General features: G+C 44.2%; 1 protein-coding gene across 1 annotated transcript in view; it reads left to right on the top strand.

The window, feature by feature from the left end:
* Positions 1–4,386: 4,386 nt before the first annotated feature.
* Positions 4,387–23,985, top strand: part of slc9a6a (solute carrier family 9 member A6a) — a 72,607-nt gene continuing 53,008 nt past the window's right edge. The window contains exons 1-7 of the mRNA XM_043715213.1: positions 4,387–4,441; positions 6,739–6,938; positions 7,258–7,335; positions 7,613–7,689; positions 8,553–8,665; positions 15,543–15,648; positions 22,788–22,929. Coding sequence (XP_043571148.1) covers positions 4,387–4,441; positions 6,739–6,938; positions 7,258–7,335; positions 7,613–7,689; positions 8,553–8,665; positions 15,543–15,648; positions 22,788–22,929 — 771 coding nt within the window. The remainder of the gene's footprint in view (positions 4,442–6,738; positions 6,939–7,257; positions 7,336–7,612; positions 7,690–8,552; positions 8,666–15,542; positions 15,649–22,787; positions 22,930–23,985) is intronic.

The raw sequence follows: 23,985 nt of genomic DNA on the forward strand, positions 1-23,985 counted from the left end.
TGGATACAGAACTGGCTCAAAGGTAGAAGACAGAGGGTGGTGGTGGAGGGTTGTTTTTCAGACTGGAGACCTGTGACCAGTGGAGTGCCACAAGGATCGGTGCTGGGTCCTCTACTTTTTGTCATTTACATAAATGATTTGGATGCGAGCATAAGAGGTACAGTTAGTAAGTTTGCAGATGACGCCAAAATTGGAGGTGTAGTGGACAGCGAAGAGGGTTACCTCAGAATCATTTTGGAACTGAGGGAACACAAGCACTCAGAAACAATTCAAAGTAATTATTTGTAAAAGGATTTTTCTTTTGAATGATGTTTGACAATCCTGTTGATTGTGTTGGAATTGGATCATCCCTGTCCCTAGTGTTGGCACAAAGCACTTGCTGCACAAACCCAATAGACAGATTCATGGAATATAGAACATAGAAAAGTACAGCACAGAACAGGCCCTGCGGCCCACAATGTTGCACCGAGGGTTAATCCTAATGTAAAATAAAATAACTTAACCTACACACCCCTCAACTCACTGCTATCTCAACTCACTGCTATCCATGTGCATGTCCAGCAGTCACTTAAATGTCCCCAATGACTCTGCTTCACCATCACAGCTGGCAATGTATTCCATGCATTCACAACTCCCTGCGCAAAGAACCTACCTCTGATATCCCCTTTATACCTTTCTCCTAATATCTTCAAACTATGACCCCTCGTGCCAGTCAATCCTGCCCTGGGGAAAAGTCTCTGGCTACTGACTCTATCCATGCCTCTCATTCCTTTGCATTCCTCGATCAGGTCTCCTCTCTTCCTCCTTCTCTCCAGAGAAAAGTCCGAGCTTATTCAACCTCTCTTCATAAGACAAGCCCTCCAGTCCAGGCAGCATCCTGGTAAACCTTCTTTGCAACCTCTCCAAAGCCTCTGCATCTGGGTGTCAACTTTGAGGGATCTATGTACTTGCACACCCAGATCCCTCTGTTCCTCCACACTTCCAAGAATTCTGCCTTTAATCCTATATTCAGCATTCAAGTTCGACCTTCCAAAATGCATCACTTCACATTTATCCAGGTTGAACTCCATCTACCATTTCTCAGCCCAGCTCTGCATCCTGTCTATGTCACACTGCAGCCTGCAGTAGCCCTCGATACCTTTGTGTCATCTGCAAATTTACTAACCCACCCCTCAACCTCCTCATCCAAGTCATTTATAAAAACTACAAAGAGCTGAGGCCCCAAAACAGAGCCCTGTGGGACCCCACTCAACACTGACCTCCAGGCAGAATACTTTCCATCGACAACCACTCGCTGCCTTCTGTCAGCCAGCCAATTCTGAATCCAGATAGCCAAATCTCCCTGTATCCCATACTTCCTGACTTTATGAATGAGCCTACCAGGGGGAACCTTATTAAATGCCTTGCTGAAGTCCATATACACAACATCCACTGCTCGACCTTCATTGACCTGTCTTGTCACCTCCTCAAAGAACTCAATAAGATTAGTCAGGCATGATCTGCCCCTCACAAAGCCATGCTGACTGCCTTTAATCACTCTATGCTGTTCCAAATAGCCATAAATCCTAATCTTCAGAATTTTTTCCAAAACTTTGCTGACCACAGACATAAGACTGACTGATCAGTAATTGCCAGGGATTTCCCTATTACCCTTCTTGAAAAGAGGAACAACATTTGTCTCCTTCCAATCCTCCAATATGACTCCTGTGGAGAGTGAGGAAGCAAAGATCTTCACCAGCGGCTTAGCAACCTCCTTTCTCATTTCCCGGAGCAGCCTAGGATAAATCTGGTCTGTCTCTGGGGACTTATCAATCTTAATGTTTTCCAAAATTTCCAGCACATCAACCTCATCAGTCTTGATCTGTTCAAGACTGTATCCCAGCTCCTCAAAGTTCTCATTCACAACAAGATCCATTTCCTTGGTGAAAACCGAAGCAAAAAACTCATTTAGGACTTCCCCTATCTGCTCAGACTCCATGCACAAGTTCCCTCCGCTATCCCTGATGGGCCCTACCTTCTCCCAGATCATTCTCTTATTCCTCATGTATGAGTAAAATGCCTTTGGGTTCTCCCTAATCCTTCCCACCAAGCCTTTTTTGTGTCTCCTCCTGGCTCTCCTTGGTCTAATTCTGAGCTCCTTTCTAGCAAGCCTGTAACCCTCTAAAGCTGTGCTACATCCTTGCTTCCTCCACCTTACTTAAGGTGTCTTCTTCCTTTTGACGAGAAGTTCCTCTGTTCTTGTCATCCAAGGTTCCTTAATCTTACCCCTTCTTGCCTGTCTTAGGGGAACAAATTTGTGCATCACTCGCAACAACTGCTCCTTAAACAGTCTCCACATGTCTACTGTGCCCTTTCTGTGGAACAATTGCTCCCAGTCTGTACTTCCCAACTGTTGTCTGATAGCGTCATAATTTCCTTTTCCCCAATTAAATACCTTCCCATGGCTGTGGTAAATGTGAGGCAGTTATCGTCAGTGTCACCAAAGTATTCTCCCACTGCGAGATCTGACACCTGTCCTGGCTCATTGCCGAACACCAAATCCAAAATGGCCTGTATCCTGTCCCAGGACCATGCAGCATTCTCCAAAGGGTCTGCAATATTTCCCACACTGACTTTGCTTAAGGTGCAGTCAGTGTGATGGGTTATGGTGTGTCTGTTTTAATGCAAGAAGTATCAGAAAGAAGGGTGATGAACTTAGCGCGTGGATCAGTACTTGGAACTATGATGCTATGGCCATTGTGGAGATTTGGATATCACAGGGTCAGGAGTGGTTGTTGGATGTTCCAGCGTTTAGATGTTTCAAAAGGATTAGAGGGGAAGGTAAAAGACACGGAGGAATGGAGGAATACAGGGTTAAAGGCAGGATTCCTGGTAGTGTGGGCGGCACGGTGGCACAGTGGTTAGCACTGCTGCCTCACAGCGCCAGAGACCCGGGTTCAATTCCCAACTCAGGCGACTGACTGTGTGGAGTTTGCACGTTCTCCCCGTGTCTGCGTGGGTTTCCTCCGGGTGCTCCGGTTTCCTCCCACAGTCCAAAGATGTGCAAGTTAGGTGAATTTGCCATGCTAAATTGCCCTTAGTGTTGGGTAATAAGGGGTAAATATTGGGGTATGGGTGGGTTGCGCTTCGGCGGGTCGGTGTGGACTTGTTGGGACGAAGGGCCTGTTTCCACACTGTAAGTAATCTAGTCTAATCTAATCTAATAAACAGAGGGATCTTGGGGTCCATGTCCATAGATCCCTCAAAGTTGCCACCCAAATTTGATAGGGTTGTTAAGAATACATATGATGTGTTGGCTTTCATAAGCAGAGGGATTGAGTTTAAGAGTCGCGAGGTTATGCTGCAGCTCTGTGGAGCCCTGGTTAGATCATACTCTGGATACTGTGTTCAGTTTTGGTCGCCTCACTATAGGAAGGATGTGAAAGCTTTCAAGAGAGTGCATGTGAGATTTGCCAGGCTGCTGCCTGGACTGGAGGGCATGTCTAAAGAAGAAAGGTTGAGTGAGCTAGAGCTTTTCTCATTGGAGTGAAGAAGGATGAGACGTGACTTGATAGAGGTGTACAAGATGATGAGAGGTATAGATAGAGTGGATAGTCAGGGAGTTTTTCCCAAGGCAGAAATAACTGTCACAAGGGGGCATAATTTTAAGGTGATTGGAGGAAGGTTTAGGGGAGATGTCAGAGGTAGGTTCTTTACACAGAGAGTGGTGGGTGTGTGGAATGCACTGCCAGCAGTGGTGTTGGAGTCAGATGTATTAGGGACATTTAAGCGACTCATGGATAGGCACATGGATGATAGTAAAATGAAAGGTATGTAGCAATTTTTGAGAAGATTTGTAGCTCAGGTTCATGTTCTGGATGTAGGTTTGCTTGCTGAGCTGGAAGGTTCATTTTCAGACATTTTGTCACCATACTAGGTAACGTCATCAGTGTGCCTCCAGTGAAGAGCTGGTGTTATGTCCCACTTTTTATTTGTGTTTAGATTTCTTATGGTGGGTGATATCATTTCTCGTTCTTTTCCTCAGAGAGTGGTAAATGGAGTCCAAGTCAACATGTTTGTTGGCAGAGTTCTGGTTGGAATGCCATGCTTCTGAGAATTCTCGTGTGTCTCTCTGTTTGGCTTGTCCTAGGATGGATGTATTGTCCCAGTCAAAGTGATGTCCTTCCTCATCTGTATGTGAGGATACTAGCGAGAGAGCGTCATGTCTTTTTTGAGGCTAGTTAATGTTTATGTATCCTGGTGGCTAGTTTTCTGCCTCTTTGTCCAATGTGGTGTTTGTTACAGCCCTTGCACGGTATTTTATAAATGACATTAGTTTTGTTGGTTGTTTGTATAGGGTTCATCAGCTGCTGTTTAAGGATGTTGGTAGGTTTGTGGGCTGCCATGATGCCGCGAGGACTAAGTAATCTAGAAGTCATTTCAGAGATGGCTTTGATATATGGTAACGTGGCTAAAGTTTCTGGGTGCGTTGTATGTACTTACTTAGGTTTGTTGTTGAGAAATTGCCGAGAGGTGCGAGGGAGGAGCGAAGGACTTCTGGGAAGGTGAGTCTAACCGTTTAAATCGATGGACTGTGTTTATTGGGTACCCATTCTATTGAATAACGGATACCCATACTGTAATCTGCATTCAAATTCAACCTTGCAAAATTAATCACTTCACACTTTTCCAGGTTGAACTCTATTTGTCACTTATCATCCCAGTTCTGATCCTGTCATTGCCCCACTGCAACCTACAACAGCCCTCCACACTATCCACCACTCCACCAACCTTCATGTCATCGGCAAACTTAGTAACCCACCCTTCCACTTCCTCATCCAAGTCATTTATAACAATCGCAAAGAGCAGAGGTCCTAGAACTGATCTCTGCGGATCACCACTTGTCACTGAGCTCCAGGCTGAATATTTTCTATCTATGACCACTCTCCTCTTCTATGGGTCAGCCAATTCTGTGTCCAGACAGACAGGTTTCCCTGTATCCCATGCCTCTTTACTTTCTGAATGAGCCTACCATGGGGAACCTTGTTAAAATCCGTATATACCACATCCACCGTTCTACCATCATCAATGTGTTTTGTCACATCCTCAAAGGATTCTATAAGGTGTGTGAGGCATGACCTGCCCCTCAAAACCATGCTGACTATCTCTAATCAAACTATGGTTTTCCAAGTAGTCATAAATCCTGTCTCTCAGAACCCTCTCCAATACTTTGCCCACCACAGATGCAAGACTGACTTGTTTGAGATTCTCAGGATTATCGCTATTCCCTTTCTTGAACAGTTTCTGAGTGAGGTAGGAAGAGCACATTGGATGGAATATAACATCCACTTTGCTATGAAAAATACAAATGCAGAGTATTTCTGAAATAATGAGGTTGGGAACTGTGATCTCCAAAGAGTCCTGGGTGTCCTTGCCCATGGGAAAGGTAACACAGATATGCAGTATCTTTCAGCAAGGCAATGGACCCCAGCAGTACACCCTGTGTAGGTTCACCTCCAGCCAAGGTTTTGTGTTCTTGGAGCTTTACCCATCCAAGCAAGTAGAAAAGATTCATCAAACTTTGGACTTCTGTCTTGTTAATGGTAGAACTGTCGCCATCCACAGCATAGGACCATAAGATATAGGAGCAGAATCAGGCCATTCAGCCCATTGAGCTTGTCCCACATTCATTCATGGCTGATAGGTTTCTCACTCCCATTCTCCCGGTAACCCCTGTTCCCCTACTAATCAAGGAATCATTAGACCATAAGACATATAAGCAGAAATTAGGCCATTTGGCCCATCAAGTCTGCTCTGTCATTCAAACCCATTTTCTCACTTTCCCCCCCAAAACCTTGGCAATCAAGAACCTATCTATCTCTGTTTTAATTATACTCAATGACCTGGCCTCTACAGCCTTCTGTGGCAATGAATTCCACAGATTCACCGCTCTCTGGTTGAAGAAGTTACTCCTTATCTCCGTTTAAAAAGGTCTTCCCTTTTCTCTAAGACTATGTCCTTGGGTCCTAGTCTCTTACTAATGGAAATATCTTCCCAATATGCACTCTGTCCAGGCTGTTTAGTATTCTGTATGTTTCAATTGATTCTTCCCCTCCACCCCCACCCCCACCCCCATCCTTCTAAATTCCATCGAGTGTAGTCCAAGAGTTGTCATATGTTAAGCCTTTCACTCCTGGAATCATTCTCCTGAACCTCCTCTGGACTCTGCTCCAGGGCAAATACATCTTTCCTGAGGTATGGGGCCCAAAATAGCTCACATTATTCCAAATGTGGTCTGACCAGAGCCTTATAAAGACTCAGAAATACATCTCTGCTTTTATATTCTAGTCCTCTCAAGGTGAATGCCATCATTGTATTTGCCTTCCTAACTACTGACCCAAGCTGCAAGCTTACCATAAGAGAAACCTGGAAAAGAACTCCCGAGTCTCTTTGCACTTGAGGTTTCTGAATGTTCTCCCCATTTCTCCCCTGTTCTTCCTACCAAGGTGCATGACCTCACATTCTCCTACATTGTACTTCATCTGCCACTTTTTTGCCCACTCTCCTAACGTCTGATGGAGTGTTCAGGGATCAGGGATTGAATCTCTTAATTTTTTTCAGTGATATAAATGAGCTTGACATTGACATGAGAAATTGAAGTTGAGTTTTGCTGCTAAGTTTGTAACTGTAAGAAAGATTTTGGAGAGTCAGTGGTGTGTGCAGTTCTCTGTCTAACCTGTCTCTTTGCCTGTTTGGCAGGGCTGTTGGTTGGAATTGTTCTCCGATACGGGATCCACGTTCCAGCAGATGTCAGTAACGTGACCCTGAGCTGTGAGCTGGAAGACAGCCCTTCTACATTATTAATTAATGTCAGTGGGAGGTTTTATGAATACACACTGAAAAGTGAAATCAACCCCAAAGACATAAATAACGTGGAAAATAATGAGATGCTGCAAAAGGTAAAACTACCCATTTGTTCTGACCACTGATCGGAGAAATCCAGGACCTTTGGGGGAGATCGAGGTGGGTGGGCTTGTTGGTTGAGAGAAATAGGAGGGGTAGGGAGTGAGAGTGGTGTGTGTTGGAGCAAGGGAGAGGAATGGGCTTGAGGGTGCAGTGAGTGAGAAATGGGGAGAGGGAGATGGGGTATTAGGATTAAGGTGGGTGATGGGATGGAATTAGCTGGGTGGGGAGAGGGCAGAGAAAGTCCCAAGATAACACCCTGCCTCACTTTGCCAGTCTGGGTTTTAACTCTGTTCTCTCCATTCCAATATACAGGTGACTTTTGACCCTGAGGTGTTCTTTAACATTTTGCTCCCACCCATTATATTCTACGCTGGTTACAGTCTCAAACGGGTGAGTGCAGTCTTTGAATTGGGATATTTATCAGAGTGACTGATGAATTTTTCAGTAGCTTAGTTAAATGTCTGTTAGAGCGGATGTATCTATTAACGGTAACATTGCCTTCAGCCACATCTCTCAGTCTGATCCTAGAGCAGATCCTATGGCATTTGGGATATTCAGTGCTGATTGTGATATTTTTGAGGGTGAATGTCAAGTTTTAAATTCCTGCTTCTCAAAGATCTGTTTGTATTCAGTGTGTTGGGAAATTTATAGCTGTTTGTGTTTACAGCGACATTTCTTCCGAAACTTGGGTTCCATTTTGGCATATGCTTTCATTGGGACTGCCATCTCCTGCACTGTCATTGGGTGAGTATTAACAACACTTTAATCTGCATGTTCACAATTCTAACCATTCATATCCTCAGAAAACTTTCCTCTTCATTGTGAGAATGTGTCAGAATGTTTCATATGCAGCCAAACATGTTGGCCAATAGAGGGCAGAACATGCATCCTTCCTGTTCATTAAGGACCTATCAATGGTTCAGACAAAATATTGCTGCCTCCATTTCCCATCTCACTTCCAAAATATTTGGTTACATCAGTTGACAAACAAAGACCTTTTATTTTGGTTGCAGTTTTCTTCGTAATCACAGAATGTCAGGAAGGCAAATGCAATGGTGTCCTTTACTGTACAGAGTTGAAGTGCCCACCAGAATAAGGAAGTGAAATACAGTGCAGTGCTCTCTCCATGTCTATGGAATCATCTCCCTGTATTGCATGTGAACTCTGGGATGGGAAGGTTGTCTTTTTCTGAAGGACAGACCAAATTGGGTCCATATTCTGTGGGGTTTAGAAGAATGAGAGGGAATTCAGGTGCGCAAGCTTATGAAGGGGCTTGATAGGGTGAACACTGAAGTTTTTTAACCCATTACTGGGGTCTAGAACAGAGAGTCACAGTCTTGGGGTAAATCATCAGAGAGGGAATGAGAGTTTTTTTGCAGTTTGGAAATGTATAGTCAGGTTGTGTCCCCCTGGCCCTTTATCGTGTGGGAGGTGAGGGGAATGTGACAGGGACAGAGGTGGGGGTTATCCTAGTCCTGGCCTGTGTGTGAGACAACCCCAGGATATCCCGTTCTGTTCCCACACACTGACTTTGCCCAAACTGAGCTAACTCCATCTGCCCAATCACTGCCCAGAGTGAATTCACAGCTGCTTCTCTCTTCCAATAGGCTGATTATGTATGGCTGTGTCAAGCTGATGGCTCTGATTGGTCAACTGAACAGGGACTTTTATTTCACCGATTGCCTGTTATTTGGGGCTTTTATTTCTGCGACTGACCCAGGTACGTGAAAATGACTCATTGACCGGAAAGACTTCACACTGGACACAAGATAGGGCAGGTGGAGGAGGTGGGGTGTGAGGGAAAGAGGAAGCAAGGAAGTGACATTGAGGAATGGGTGGCGATGGGAGGCTGAAGGATTTTGGGGTAGCACAATGGCTCAGTGGTTAGCACTGCTGCCTCACAGTGCCAGGGACCCCAGTTCAATTCCAGCCTCGAGTGACTGTCTGCATGGAGTTTGCACATTCTCCCTGTTTCTGCGTGGGTTTCCTCCGAGTGCTCCGGTTCTCTCCCAAAATCCAAAGATGTGGAGGTTAGGTGAATTGGCCATGCTAAATTGTCCATACTGTTCAGGGATGTGTAGATTAGCTGCATTAGTCAGGGGTAAATGTAGGGGAATGAGTCTGGGCGGGATACTCTTCGGAGGGTTGGTGTGGACTTGTTGGGCCGAAGGGCCCATTCCCACACAGTAGGGATTCTAATTCAGACTGTGGCAGGTGATAGGTGTCTCATGGACCTACCTATGCCTCATTGTGAGCATAGATATATTGGCCTTTAACAAGGTTTATTCAGGGATGTGAATCCCATTGGCAAGGCTGGCATTTATCACCCAGTCCTAGTTGAGAAAACCATCTTTATTGTAAGTGTTGGAGTGGAATCACATGTAGAGCAGGCAGGTAAGTAAGTTTCATTCTGTAGGACATTAATGAACTGATTACAGTTTTACAATAATCTCTTCCTTTTTATTCACTTGTGAGACATGGGTGTCACTGGCTGGGCCAATATTTATTGTCCATGCCTGCTTGCCCTTGGAAAGGTGATGGTTTGCTGCTTTCTTGAACCACTTCAGTCTATGTGCTGGAGGTAGACCCACAATGCTCTTAGGGAGGGAATTCCAGGATTTTGACCCAGTGACAGTGAGGAACAGCGATATATTTCCAAGTCAGGATGGTGAGTGGTTTGGAGGGGAACTTGCAGGGAGTGGTGTTCCCATGTATCTGCTGCCCTTGTCCTTCCAGATGGAAGTGGTCATGGGTTTGGAAAGTGCTGTCTTGGTGAATTCTTGCAGTGCATCTTATTTATAGTACAGACTGCTGCTAGCGAGCATCGGTGGTGGAGGGAGTGAATGTTTGTGGATGTGATGCCAATCAAATGGGCTGCGTTGTCCTGGATGGTGTCGAACTTCTTGAATGTTGTTGGAGCTGCACCCATCCAGGCAAGTGGGGAGTATTCCATCACACTCCTGACTTGTGCCTTGTAGATGGTGAACAGGTTTTGGGGAGTCAGAAGGTGAGTTACCTGCAGCAGTATTCCTAGTCTCTGACCTGCTCTTGTAGCCACTGCTGAGATGGTTCGCAGCTTCACAAAATCACAGGTAATATCGGAACAAAACAAAAACTAAATACTCTGGATGCTTATGATCTGAAAAAAGACAGCAAATGCTGTAAAAACTCATCAGGTCTGGCTGCTTCAGATACACTGCCAGATCTTTGACTTTCTTCTATTTCAGAAAGGTAAAGGGGTAGTCTGGGCTTCGTGAATAGATAATTAAAAAGCAAAAGGAAGGATATTGTGGTGAACCTTCATAAAACATTGGTTCATCCTCAACTGAAGTATCGTGTCCAAGAATGTCGAGGTTTTGGTGAGGGTATGTGGGAGATTAGAAGAAATTAACATAGAGAGAGGAGGTACCAGTGGTTTAGCAGCTTAGAAAGTGATAAATCCACAGGTGTGGCTGAAGTATATACCAGGTAGCTGAGACAGGCAAAGGAGGAGACATCAGGGGCATTTGTCAGTAGTTTTCAAATACTCTCTGTCCACAAGTGAAGTGCTGAAAATCTGCAAACATTATCCCATTATTAAGAAAGGGAGGAAGGAATAGGCCAGTAAATTACAAGCCACTCAGTTTAACCTCAGTGGAGAAATTAGAGTCATAGAGATGTACAGCATGGAAACAGACCCTTCGTTCCAACCCAGTCCATGCCGACCAGATATCCAAACCCAATCTAGTCCCACCTGCTAACACCTGGCCCATATCCCTCCAAACCCTTCCTATTCATATACCCATCCAAATGCCCGTTAAATGTTGCAATTGTATCAGCTTCCACCACTTCCTCTGGCAGCTCATTCCATACATGTACCACCCTCTGTGTGAAAACGGTGACCCTTAGATCTCTTTTATATCTTTCCCCTCTCACCCTAAACCTATGCCCTCTAGTTCTGGACTCCCTGACCCCAGGGAAAAGACTTTGCCTATCTATCCTATCCATGCCCCTCACAATTTTGTAAACCTCTATAAGGTCACCCCTCAGCCTCCGATGCTCCAGGGAAAACAGCCCCAGCCTGTTCAGCCTCTTCCTATAGTTCAAATCCTCCAACCCTGGCAACATCCTTGTAAATCTTTTCTGAACTCTTTCAAGTTTCACAACATCTTTCCGATAGGACGGAGACCAGAATTGCATGCAGTATTCCAACAGTGGCCTAACCAATGTCCTGTACCGCTGCAACATGACCTCCCAACTCCTTTCCTCAGTACTGTAACCAATAAAGGAAAGCATACCAAACGCCACCTTCACTATTCTATCTACTTGCGACTCCACTTTCAAGGAGCTATGAACCTGCACTCCAAGGTCTCTTTGTTCAGCAACACTCCCTAGGACCTTACCATTAAGTGTATAAGTCCTGCTAAGATTTGCTTTCCTAAAATGCGGCACCTCACATTTATCTGAATTAAACTCCATCTGCCACCTCTCAGCCCATTGGCCCATCTGGTCCAGATCCTGTTGTAATCTGAGGTAACCCTCTTTGCTGTCCATTACACCTCCAATTTTGGTGTCATCTGCAAACTTACTAACTGTACCTCCAAATCCAAATCATCTATGTGAATGACAAAAAGTAGAGGGCCCAGCACATTTCCTTGTGGCACTCCACTGGTCACAGGCCTCCAGTCTGAAAAGCATCCCTCCACTACCACCCTCTGTCTTCCACCTTTGAACCAGTTCTGTATCTAAATGGCTAGTTCTCCCTGTATTCCGTGAGATCTAACCTTGCTAATCAGTCTCCCATGAAGTCCATATAAATCACATCTGCTGCTCTGCCCTCATCCATCCTCTTTGTTACTTCTTCAAAATACTCAATCAAGTTTGTGAGACATGATTTCCCACACACAAAGCCATGTTGACTATCCCGAATCAGTCCTTGCCTTTCCAAATACATATACATCCTGCCCCTCAGGATTTCCTCCAATAACTTGCCCACCACCGAGGTAAGGCTCACCAGTCTATAGTTCCCTGGCTTGTCTTTACCACCCTTCTTATTTAGTGGCACCACGTTTGCCAACCTCCAGTCTTTGGGCACCTCACCTGTGACTATCGATGATACAAATATCTCAGCAAGGGGCCCAGCAATCACTTCTCTAGCTTCCCACAGAGTTCTCGGGTACACCTGATCAGGTTCTGGGGATTTATTCACCTTTACCCTTTTCAAGACATCCAGCACTTCCTCCTCTGTAACCTGGACATTTTGCAAGGTGTCACCATCTATTTCCCTACAGTCTATATCTTCCATATCTTTTTCCACAGTAAATAGTGATGCAAAATATTCATTTAGTATCTCCCCCATTTTCTGTGGCTCCACACAAAGGCCACCAATTCTCAGCATCAAAATGCATCTACACTGATTATTCAGAGATAGTCAGCATGAATCTATTAAGGAAAGATCATTTTTGACAAATTTGATCTTGTTTTTGAGGAGGTAACCAGGATGGAGGGAACGCATTTGATGTCACAAGGCTTTTGTTCTTATTCCTTATTGCAATCTGGTCAAGAATGTGAGAGCCCATGGGATCCAAGGCAAAGGGGTATGTCGGATCCAAAATTGGCTGAGACTCAGGAAGCAGAGGGTGGTGTTAGGGGATGTTTTTGTGATTGGAAATCCGTTTTCAATGAAGTTTCACAGGACTCAGTTTTGGAGTATGTGAATGATTTGGACTTGCATGTAGGAGGTGTCTTTGTTTGTAATTTACTATAAACTACCTTTAATTCGGCTGCTCAGTAAGAAACCTCACAGATTATCAAATACCGAAACAATGGTTTAAACTTCATTGCATGTAGCAGCCAGAATAAGACCCGCAAGTAAGCAAGCTAATCCTCACAACTCACCTTGGCTATTACCCAATTTATGGTGGAATTTAGCTACAGTTCCAACCAACAGCGTCTGTCTTTGGATATGTCAAGTGTTCGATCCTTGTGCAGTGTGGTTCTTCCAAGTTTTGCTGTTGAAGAATCCTAGAGTTGAATTCTTATACTCATTTTGCTCCTTCAGGTTTATGGTGTGACATTATTGATGACACTCCTGAAGCCACTAAATCTGTAGCTTATCCGTTTCTTGTTACATTGGCTATTGTCTGTTTGAAGACATAACTTTCCTGTGATTAACTCCTTAAATTCTTCTGCAAGGCAATCATTTGTCCTTGTGGCATGAGTCAGCCAGTTATCAAGCAGTTGTTAAACAGTTGTGTTTATGTAGCTTTATTTTTCAGTCATGGTGAATTGCTCTCAATCCCTGTACAGCAGTTTGTCCTTCTCCCTGAAGAGATACTCCAGGCAGAGTTATTGCTCATTCTTTCAATCCATGAACAGTTACTGAAATTTTAACTTTACACTATTACAGTGTGATCAAGACAGGAAAATTGGTAGGATGTTAACACGTGAGGAGTATAGTCATTAACTGTGAGAGAATATAAGTGGACACAGCATTGCAAATAGAATTAAACTCAGGGAAGGAAGAGGAAAACGAGGCAAGGGATTGAATAGTGGGACCCTGGGTAGGTATACCCACAAATCCTGAAGGCAGCAAGATAGGTAGATAAAGTGTTTAAGAGGCCAAACAGGATACTTTATTAGGCATGACAAAGAATATAAGAGCAAGGAGACAATGCTGGAAATGTATAAAACACTTGGTATGCCTCACCTGGAGTAGTGCATGTAGTTTTGGTCATCATGTTATAGGAAGGGTGAGGATTACACTCGTGAGGGTGTCGAGGAGATTCACCAGCATGTTGTTAGGGCTGGAGGGTCTGAACCACCAGGAAGGATTGGATAGGCTGGAATTATTTTCCTTGGAGCATTGGAGGTTGGGAGGGGACCTGATAGAGATATATTCTGGATGTGGGTTTGGTCGCTGAGCTGGAAGGTTTGGTTTCAGACGTTTTGTCACCATACTGGGTAACATTATCAGTGAGCCTCCGGATGTAGCCTTTAAATCCAGAACCTCAACCTGAGCTACAAATCTTCTCAAAACTCACTAAGAGTTGCAGAGATGGTGGAAAGGAAGATACTTTTTCCACTGTTATGGGAGTGACTAATATTATGGGCCAGATCAGACACCCTCAAAATATTTGAAGAAGGTAGTCTAGACCCGAATCTTTTTTTATTTTAAAGGTTCCAGATGCTATGTGACTGGTCAAACTACCCAACATTAAGCAAAACACAATTGATTTATACATCAGAAAATATAAACAAAGTTAACAGAATAATAGATAAAGCACATATTTCTAATTAACTGTTCCAATAGAGTAACATCCCATAAACACACCTCTTGGCAAAAAGTCAAATTGAGACACAAATTTTCACATGCAGTTCTCCTGTCAAGGAGGGAAAAAACATCAAGAGAAAATTCAGAGAGTGTAGCAGCCAGGAGATAGTCACTGAAGCTTCCAACTCTTGACACCCTGAGAGCTTCTGCTTAAAACTAGACTTAAAATCTAAAAATCCCAGAAACCCTGATCTGAGAGAGCTGCCACATTCCAACGTGAAAAAAAACCCAAAGCCTCACAAATTGTTTACTTTCTTAGAGACAGCTCAATACCTCTGCCTTACAACCTTTGTTAAAAAAAAGGCAAAAAAAAGTCTGAAAGTGACAGAATTGTCACACTAACCAGGGGCATAGATAAGAGATAGAAAGCTAAGAGTTGAGGAGAAATATTTTCTTGCAGAGGCTTGTGCAAGCCTGGAACTCAATGCCTGAAAGGACAGTTGAATCAGAAACTTGTGTAACATTTAAGTAATAATTAGATACTCACATGCATTTCCATGGCCTCCAGACTACAGGCCAAAAGTTGGAAAATGGGATCAGTGTGATCAGAGCTTTGTCAACAGCACAGATATGATGGGGCAAATGGCCTCCTCCTAATATTGTAACTGCCTGACTCGGAGAGTTAACCAGGTGGTTCCAGATTTAACCCTCAAGTCAGTGTGGAGAAGCTGGGATTGTTCTCCTTAGGACAGAGAAGGTTAAGAGTAGACTTAATGGGGATTTTCCAGAAACATGATGGAATTTAATAAAATGAGGAAGGAGAAGCTGTTTCAGCATTGGAAGGTTTGGTAACCAGAGTGACATCATCTGAAGATAATGTGTAAAAGGAGATGGGGAGAGTTTCTTTTATCAGTGAACTGTGATGTGGAGCACATTGCAAAAATATCCATTAGGAGCTTTCCAAAGGAAAATGTGCTTGTGGAAACATTTTCATATTTACCAGGGAAGAGTACTGAATGGAAACTGATTGAATAGATCATTTCAAAGGCTGACAGAGGTATAATGGGTATAATGGCCTCTTCTGAGTGGGGTTGTGTTCAGTTTCGAAATATCCAGGTCCCCCCTCCCCAGCTGAGGAAGACTGTCTGGTGTTGCCCCTGTGTCTCTCGCCCTTTCGGTCTCCCCACATCCTCCCTCTGTCTCCCCCACCCCCACCAAACTCTCTCCCTGCCCTCTCTCTTCCGCCTGGTGGTGGCTGTGTTTCCAGAAAGTTAGACTGTCAGAGGGGCGTAAGCGTGGATGTTCTACTGGGAGGGTTTTATTAATGAGATCTGTCCTTTTGCAGTGACTGTGCTCACAATATTTAACGAGCTACAGGCTGATGTGGATCTGTACGCCCTGCTGTTTGGGGAAAGTGTTCTCAATGATGCTGTCGCCATTGTCCTATCTTCGTAAGTATTTCCTGAAGCTGACTATAAAATAAGAGACAAATTCTCTGTTGGTCACATTAAAACGACAGTTGTTTAATTCTTGTTGGTGCCCAGCACTAAGAGACAAATGAAGATTTGGATTTTTCATTTCTCTTATGCAATTTTTTAAGAAGGTTTTATTTTGCAGTTATTGTCACAGTAACTCAACCATTCAGTCAGTTTTGAGCTGGGCAATGGGATGCCAGTAGTTGCAGCCTCCCACAGTAGGTTAGATAAGGACTGAAGCTTCTTGTCCATTGAACCAACACCCAGCCTCTCACATCCTAGGGTAGAAGCTGTTAGTCAGCAGTTTCTCCCCAACCGTCAATCCTCTGAGCTCTGTGCTGCCAATATCACAACTTGGCACTGGGCTAAAGCTCGAGAACTTATTTCATGTTGACAATCTGCAACACACAGCATGACCTTTCCCCTCATTTCTGGGATGGATTTGAACCTAGCTAATGAAAAGTCAGAGCCACCACATGCTGCTTGAATCACTTCAACGTCTGCATTAACACGTGATAGTAAACCACTGACATTTGATATCCCTGCTGGTCACCCTCCCATCTACAGTGCTGGCCTGATTATTCTGTCATATTACAGATTTGAAGGGCTGAAAGGACTCCTCCTGCTCTTCTATTCCAATATATTGCGTAGTCACTAGTTGAAGACATCCTGGAGTATTCCACTGCAAGGCACTTGCTGGAGCTCCTGGATGCTTCGTTTCTGGTTCCCTGGGCTCTGAGTTGGCGGAGAAGTCCCATGTGTGAGCTGTAACCTCTGCCTCTGCCCCTGGACAGGTATTAACAGAGTGGAAGAAGGCACTTGGTAAATCCCAGTATGATCCAGCTGAGCATCAAATAAATGGGCTCCAGATCAAACATCTTCAAATGCAACCCAATCATCACTTTTTTTTCCTACAAAAATCACCATTTCCTAGAGCAGTCTACAATAGCTGTTCAATGTGGGAAGTTAACTGATTGAATTGGCTAAAATGTGCCTGTGAGAACAAGTAGCTCAGTTGTTACTTGTTTCAATGTTAAAGATGTTTGCGAGTTTGTAGAAGCTGAACTTTAAGATGGGTGGTAATAGTTTTGGAATCCTATCTTGACAGCGATTGGATAGTCAGTACCCAAGAAGCAAAGTGCAAAGATTGTGCAGTTTGGGAGCTGGAATGTCAGGACTGTGAATCCTGGAATGAATGAGGACTAATAGCCAATGGACAATATAATGGAACAGTGTTCTTCGACTGTGAGCTAGAGGCCTGGTGATGATGACATTAATATTAGAAATTCGATGGCATGACCAAAGTCCAGGTGAGCAGGGTGAATATGAACAATGATTCATATCACTGATACTGATTACTGAATATCAACTGATTGATGCCAGTCATTGAGATGGCTGTTCCGATTTCTGAACACCATATAACTTCTATCTGCTAATGGATGGAGGTTTGTCACCATCATTATTCACCAAAGTCATATGTTAATGCTGAAGAAAAATTTGTCTTCTCCCACATTCTTGTTGATAATCTGTAGCATCTGCCTTTTGGGAACAAAATCTGGAACATGAGTTGGATCAGATGAAACATGCCTCTGTCTTCATGTTGTTGGCAAAATGAAAGAATGTGGATAGCTGCTGCCTTTGAGCACAGCATGGACTCTGTGTTACCAACACCTCCATCTCAGGCAGACAGTAGCATAAAGTGTCACAGTGTCATATATGGTTTTGGTCTCTAGCACCAATTGACCTGATAATTACCGGAAGATGTGATCTGTCCAACATTCTTCACACCCGTACCCATCACAGTGCAGAGTCTGATATTGGTCGCTCACTTCTCAGTTCCCTTCTTCACACCAACATTCCATGTACGAGGGATGATGACAAACGTCACAACTTCTCAGAGTCTTGGGCTGCCCTTCTACCTGAGGATTCACCTGATGATGCTGATGAAGCAGCAAGTATCTCTGAAGCTGCAGAAATGTTTGAGAAATCAGAAACAGGAACAAAGATTGGTCCAGACCCCACAAACAGAAAGAGTTCCATCCTTGTAACAAAGTACACAGCTCACTTCACTCACAACCTGTCCCTTAATCCTAAAGGATGTGACAATCTCATGCTCATTAAGGTAGAGGTTCAGAAGATGGCAAGTTACCGTGCCAACCAGTATTAGACCAATCTATCTGAAGAAGTGCAAATCGCTTGTGATAATGGATGACAGTATCAAAAAAGTCCTGGGACCCACCATTAAAGTTACCCCTTCAAAATATGCAGATGGGAAAGTATTCACTCAAAGGAAAAAGCAAATTTCCCACTCGGTACAGACTACGCTTCAGTATTACTCACATGAGACGGATATTTCTGTCTGTACTCGATGTGCTTCTAGCATTACAAGTTTGATGCAGAACTCTCATTACTCAGACCTTAAAAAGGCCTTTGACACCCTAATTGAATCCCAAAAGATCACCGGATTTAAAGAGAAATCAAGCCAATAAGCAAGAGCTTTATTTCAGTTAACCACACCCCATACAGCTCACCCCCTCTAATCACTAGCATCCCATATTTATATAAACAATTCACACCCAATAAGTTCACTCTTCATTAATTTATTCATTCCTTAGGGACTCTTGTGGTGCAATGGTAGTGTTTCTACCTCTGAGCCAGAAGGTCCAGGTTCAAGTCCCACCTGCTTTAGAGGTATGTTGTAACACCCCTGAACCGATTAGAAAGAATACCCATCCTGTTCCTCATAGCATTAGGTCCCAGGCATCCCTTCAGAACACAGTCATAGAACATAGAACAATACAGCGCAGAACAGGCCCTTCGGCCCTCGAAATTGCGCCGACCTGTGAACTGTTCTCAGCCCCTCCCCCTACACTATCCCATCATCATCCATGTGCTTATCTAAGGGTTGTTTAAATCTCCCTAATGTGGCTGAGTTAACTACATTAGCAGGTAGGGCATTCCACGCCCTTACCACTCTCTGTGTAAAGAACCTGCCTCTGACATCTGTCTTAAATCTATCACCTCTCAATGTGTAATTATGTCCCCTCGTACACGCTGACGTCATCATCCTAGGAAAAAGACTCTCACTGTCTACCCTATCTAATCCTCTGATCGTGGTAAGTTTTTAAAGGTTCAAATCAGTGACTTACCGTTCCCTGGTCCAAGTTCCTGCCCTTCAACTGCTGCTGCTGCAGCAGAAACACCGAAACGATAAGATTCAATGATAACATCTCACAACAAAACACTAGGAAAACCCAGGATACCGACTGAACTTCTCAAGTATGGAAAGCCTCACTTGGGACCACATCTCAATAACTACTTTCTGCTCTGCTGGAGAGAAGGTTCTACCCCACAGAAAATGTGTGCTGCAAACCACAACACGCCAACAAAGCAACAGAGGAGACTGCCAGAATTACCAGGGCATCTCACTCCTCAGCCACACTGGGATGTCCCTCGCCAAATTCACTATAACAGGTCCCAGAAACTAGCCAACAGAATATACTCAGAGGTACAATGTGGATTCAGTACAGGCAGGTCAACACGAGACATGATATACCCCAGCTTTGAGAGAGGTGCAGAGAGCAGCAAACACTGGCTTGTTTTTATGGATCTCACAACAGCACTTGACAGGGTGAACAGAATGATCCTCTACCAGATATTAGTGAAAAATCCCATCGTCCCAAGCTTCTGTCTCACACCGTCCATGAAAATATTCAGTTCAACACACCATCTCTGTTAGAATCTGCAAAATAGGGTTGGCAGGAAATATCTCAGGGGAAGGGGCTGACCATTGTGGACTGAGGTAATGAGCAATGCCTTCAGTCGGGGAGTTGTGCATCTTAGGAACTGTCTCCCTGGAAATTGTGGATGCTTCACAGTTGAATATATTTCAGGCTGGGAAAGACAGGTAATTGGTCTCTGGGAATTCAGGGAAACAGGGAGTGGGCGGGAAAGGGAAGTTGAAGCCTAAAGATCCGCTGTGATAGTATTAAATGAGGTAGGTTCGATGGGCCGAGTGGTCGTGTCCTACTATTTTTCATGTTCTTCAGTATGCTTTTGAACAGGAATTAACTTAGAATGGAAGGTTGTCTGTTGTTGGGAGGATCAGTGTGATATTGCCTTTGTTCTTGGTTTGATTGGTGTGTGTAAAAAGTCAGGAGTTCAGTAATGGACATCAGCATCATTGAGCCTTATTAATTATCCTCTGGCAAAACTAGTACCATGGAGTTTAAAATGAACCCCTTTCTTTCACTAAATTACTTTCACTCTTTAAATATATTTAAACATAATAATTATATAATCTGTTTACAGAATTCTTAATTGTTATGGGAAAAATGCAGCACCTGATTCCATTGGCACTCGACTGTCCAACAGCACAGGGTTGGAGTAAACTATAAACATGTGTGCAGAGCCCACTGGATGTGGAGTAAACTATAGTTGTCTAAACTCTTGGTAGCAATTGCATCAATGAAAAGATACTAGCATACATGAATATAGTGCGTTTGCACACCCCAATTGTAATATTTACATGTACAAATACATAATCACACATGAATATGCAATTGCATGAATATATAATTACCTTTTTGTGTAATATTTATGCATACAAATTTAATATTTGCAGCATTATATGCACTTGCATTTTTGAATATTTCATATGTTTGTACATATAAGCATGCCCTAATTTGTATTATTTACATGCACAAAACAGTTTACATACATTCAGGTGATTGTATAAATGAACGTGTAATATTTTGTACAGACAACAACCTAACCATTATATATAGACTGACTTTCCAAAATTCTGGGAATTTGTAAAATGCAGTTGCTACTCAGGTTTCCTTTTCTGACTTTTCAGTGCATATTATTCTTTCTGCATTTTTGTTTGGTGTATTATTCCATACCTGGGAGATTAACTCAACCTAAAGTAAAAGCTCCAGATAAGGGAGCACAGTGTACCTGGGTGCTGTACTTGTGGTTATTAACCAGAATGTACATGTGCTTGTGTCTACATCTTCAGGTGAAGATTCTCTTCAAAGATCCCAAAGTACCCTGTGAAGATTGAGTTGCGATTTGCTACTCTGCAGTTCACATCTAATTTGAATTCTGGTCTGTCCCCGTTTTTCCATCTCCTTTACCCTAATGATCGGATCAGTGACCATCAGGTTGGATTCAGACTTTTTCTCTGGTTCAGAAGTGGGTATTGAGCTTTACTCAGTGAGAACTGGCCTCCTGGAATCTGAATGTCATCTCAAAACCAATCAAACTACTCCAAAACAACACTTCAAGTTTAAAACGGACCCATCACATGGTACTGAGAGTTCTGGAGGTTGTGAGTCAGTGTATGGAATAATTGATTGTGTCATGAGGTTGGGTAAGGTGCCTGCGTGTGGTTAGTACAAACTCTCTGTATTAAACAAGAGTTGTTTCTCATGGGATAATCTTCCAAATACCTCATCATCTGTTTTCTGCAAATTTCAGTCACCAAAGCCTTGACTCAAACCGGAGTGAAGGTTCTTGTTTATTGCTGTCTTTATCTTGCCCTAACGACCACTTCCAAGTAGAAGGACAAGGGCAGCAGATACATGGGAACACGACCCTCTGCAAGTTCCCCTCCTGATTTGGAAATATATCACCGTTCCTTCAGTGTCGTTGGGTCAAAATCCTATAATTCTCTCCCTGAGGGAATTATGGGTGAACCTACAGCACAGGGACTGCAGCGGTTCAAGAAGACAGCTCACTCCCACCTTCTCAAGGAGGGCAACTGGGGACAGGCAACAAATGCTGACCAGCCAGCAACACCCATATCCCACACAATGAATAAATAAAGAAATAACGCTGCCTTTCCAAGGTAATTTAAATGGGCAGTCCCTGAAGATGGCAATAATGGATGACGTGATTTGCAAATGTCAGATGTCCTGGCGTGTCCTGTGTTTGTAGCATTCTCTCCCACCCTGAGGGGATTGTTTCTGACTGGGTAACTGAGAGGTTCAAATCAGCAGACGGTCAGAGGGCTTTATCTCAAACTGAACTAGATTTGAGAGAGGTTTTAGAAATCCAGTGTGGGCTGGATAGAACAGATCGGGGAAAAATTGCTGATGCTCATAAAAGGATCAAGAATGAGAGGGCACTGATTTAAAGTGATCTGGAAAGATCGGAATTGTGATGTGAGAAAGAAACCTTTTTCACCCAGCGAGTAGTTATGGTCTGAAATGCACTGCCAGGAAATGTGGTGGAGGCAGGTTCAATGTGGTGGAGGCAGGTTTAAACAGAAATGATGTGTTTGAGAATGGGGAAAAGGCAGGAAGAATAGCACTAAGTCATGGTGCTTGTGGGAGAGCCAGTGCAGGCATCAATGGCTTCCATCTGTGTTGGATCACTTCTGTGATTCTGCAATTGTTCAACTAGTCACGTTAACTCGATAGGCCAAATGGCCACTCTGGACATTGATGCTGCACTGTCACAGGGTCAGTGCTGAGGGAGCACTGCAGTGTCGGAGGATCAGTGCTGAGGGAACGCTGCACTGTCATAGGGTCAGTGCGGAGGAGCGCTGCATTATCAGAGGGTCAGTGCTGAGGGGGCGCCGCACTGTCAGAGGGTCAGTACCACACTGTCGGAGGGTCAGTACTAAGAGAGCGCCGCACTGTCGGAGGGTCACTACTACGGGAGCGCCGCACTGTCAGGGGGTCAGCGCTGAGGGAGTGCCACACTGTCGGAGGATCAGTGCTGAGGGAGTGCCCCGCCGTCAAAGAGTCAGTACTGAGGGAGTACCACATTGTCGGAGGGTCAGTACTGAGAGAGCGCCGCACTGTCGGAGGGTCACTACTAGGGGAGCGCCGCACTGTCAGGGGGTCAGCACTGAGGGAGTGCCACACTGTCGGAGGATCAGTGCTGAGGGAGTGCCACACTGTCAAAAAGTCAGTACTGAGGGAGTGCTGGACTGTCAGAGGGTCAGTGCTGAGGGAGTGCCGGGCTGTTGGAGGACCTATGAGTTTATGGGTGGAAGTGGATTTTCTTGATTGTGTAAGTTTTGAGATCTGTGCTGTGCGTGAACTGAGTGTTGTTTGACGTTTGGTTTGGTGTACATTGTCTAACTGGAATCTCTGTTCCATTAGATCAATTGTGGCCTATCAGCCTGAAGGAGTTAATGCTCACAACTTTGACGTGGCTGCCATGTTCAAGTCATTTGGATTATTTCTTGGAATATTCAGTGGATCATTTGCTCTGGGATCAGCCACGGGTGTGGTTACTGCTCTGATATCCTTCAGTTTCAATTCTCCATATAGGCTTCCCCTGATTGAACAATGGCCTTGAGTACAGATTCTGCTGTTACTCAGGGAAAGACTAATTGGATCTGAAACTCCTCCTCAATAACATCTGGGGGCTAGTGCCAAAATTGGGAGAGCTGTCTCACAGACTAGTGAAGCAGCAGCCTGACACACTCATACCCATACTCTACAGGCAATGTCCTAGACACCATCATCACTATCCCCGGGTATGACCCAGCAGAACTGGCTGTACAGTAGGTTACAGTCGGGCGGGAGTTGCCCTGGGAGTGCTCAACATTGACTCTGGACCCCATGAAGTTTCATGGCAGCAGATTAAACATGGGCAAGGAAACCTCCTGCTGATTACCATGTGCCATCTCCCTCGGCTGATGAATTGATACTCCTCCATGTAGAACAACATTTGAAAGAAGCAGTGAGGGTGGCAAGGGCTGAAAGTGTACTCTGGGTGGGGAATTTCAGTGTCCATTATAAAGAGTGCTACTGTTCAAACTGGTTGGGTCCTAGAGGACATTGCTGCAAGACTAAGCCTGCATTTTGTGTATTCATTATTGCCATCCTTAATTGCCTTGAACTGCTGCAGACATCAGGGTGTAGGAGCATGCATGATGCTACTAGGGAGTATAGGTAATGAGAGGCATGGATAGAGTCAATAGTCGAAGACTTTTCCCCAAGGCAGGACTGACTGCCTCAAGGGGTCATAGTTTGAAGATATTAGGAGGAAGGTATAAAGGAGACGCCAGAGGTAGGTTCTTTATGCAAAGAGTTGTGAATGCATGGAATGCGTTGCCAGCGGCGGTGGTGGAAGCAGAGTCATTAGGGACATTTAAGCGACTGCTGGATATGCAGTGAATTGAGGGGTGCGTAGGTTAGTTTATTTTGTTTTAGATTAGGAATAATCCTCGGCACAACATCGTGGGCCGAAGGGCCTGTTCTGTTCTGTACTTTCCTATGTTCTATGTTCTAACTACCAGGATTTTGTTCTGTCATCATAACATTGGTTCAAATCAACAAAAGAGTTAGATTC

Source organism: Chiloscyllium plagiosum, chromosome 24 (assembly GCF_004010195.1).
Source record: "Chiloscyllium plagiosum isolate BGI_BamShark_2017 chromosome 24, ASM401019v2, whole genome shotgun sequence".
Lineage (NCBI taxonomy): Eukaryota > Metazoa > Chordata > Chondrichthyes > Orectolobiformes > Hemiscylliidae > Chiloscyllium > Chiloscyllium plagiosum.